The 518-nt window shown below is 59.7% G+C and overlaps 1 protein-coding gene across 1 annotated transcript in view; it reads right to left on the bottom strand.

The window, feature by feature from the left end:
• Positions 1-458: 458 nt before the first annotated feature.
• Positions 459-518, bottom strand: part of R3HDML (R3H domain containing-like) — a 3845-nt gene continuing 3785 nt past the window's right edge. Inside the window, exon 7 of the mRNA XM_009888720.1 lies at positions 459-517. Within this exon, the coding sequence (XP_009887022.1) occupies positions 459-517 (59 nt within the window). The remainder of the gene's footprint in view (position 518) is intronic.

Here is a 518-nt window from a genome sequence, read left to right as displayed (position 1 = left end):
TTCGGGGGCTCAGAGCCAGCGGCCCCGTGGCCAAAGGGGCTGCCAAGGAGCAGGGGGCACGCTCGGAGCTCCCCACTGCTCCTCCAGCCTCTCGCCATGAGGGGAGCACGTTGGTATTCGCTTACCCCAGCCTGTGCTTTAGCACGGGTGGGGGTCAGCGGGGAAAGCCCCCGATCCCGCAGAGCAGGGACCATACCAGCCGGCCCCGCTCCCTCCACACACCCCCAAACCATTCCAATTTCAGGAAATAGGGACCTGAACTATCCCTATTCCCCCCAAAGTGGGAAGCAGCCGGAAAATGTGAGCGCTGCTGGAGAGGTGTGTTAAAAAAGCAGTTTCCTACATGGTACTAGGGATGAAGCAGGTTGGACAGTCGGGCTGTCGGGGGGGTCAGTGTTATAAATAATTCTGGTTCACCCCATGCCCACTCCTGGGGGCTTCCTCGCAGGGCTGCAGCCCTAGAACCAGCTGACTTGGTTGGATTTGAGTCCAGTGAAGCACATGTTGTTGGAGCAGCC

Source organism: Charadrius vociferus, unplaced genomic scaffold (genome assembly GCF_000708025.1).
Source record: "Charadrius vociferus isolate BGI_N301 unplaced genomic scaffold, ASM70802v2 scaffold280, whole genome shotgun sequence".
Classification (NCBI taxonomy): Eukaryota; Metazoa; Chordata; class Aves; order Charadriiformes; family Charadriidae; genus Charadrius; species Charadrius vociferus.
The sequence above is the reverse complement of the archived record's forward strand: the minus strand, read 5'-3'. Positions and strand labels throughout refer to the sequence as shown.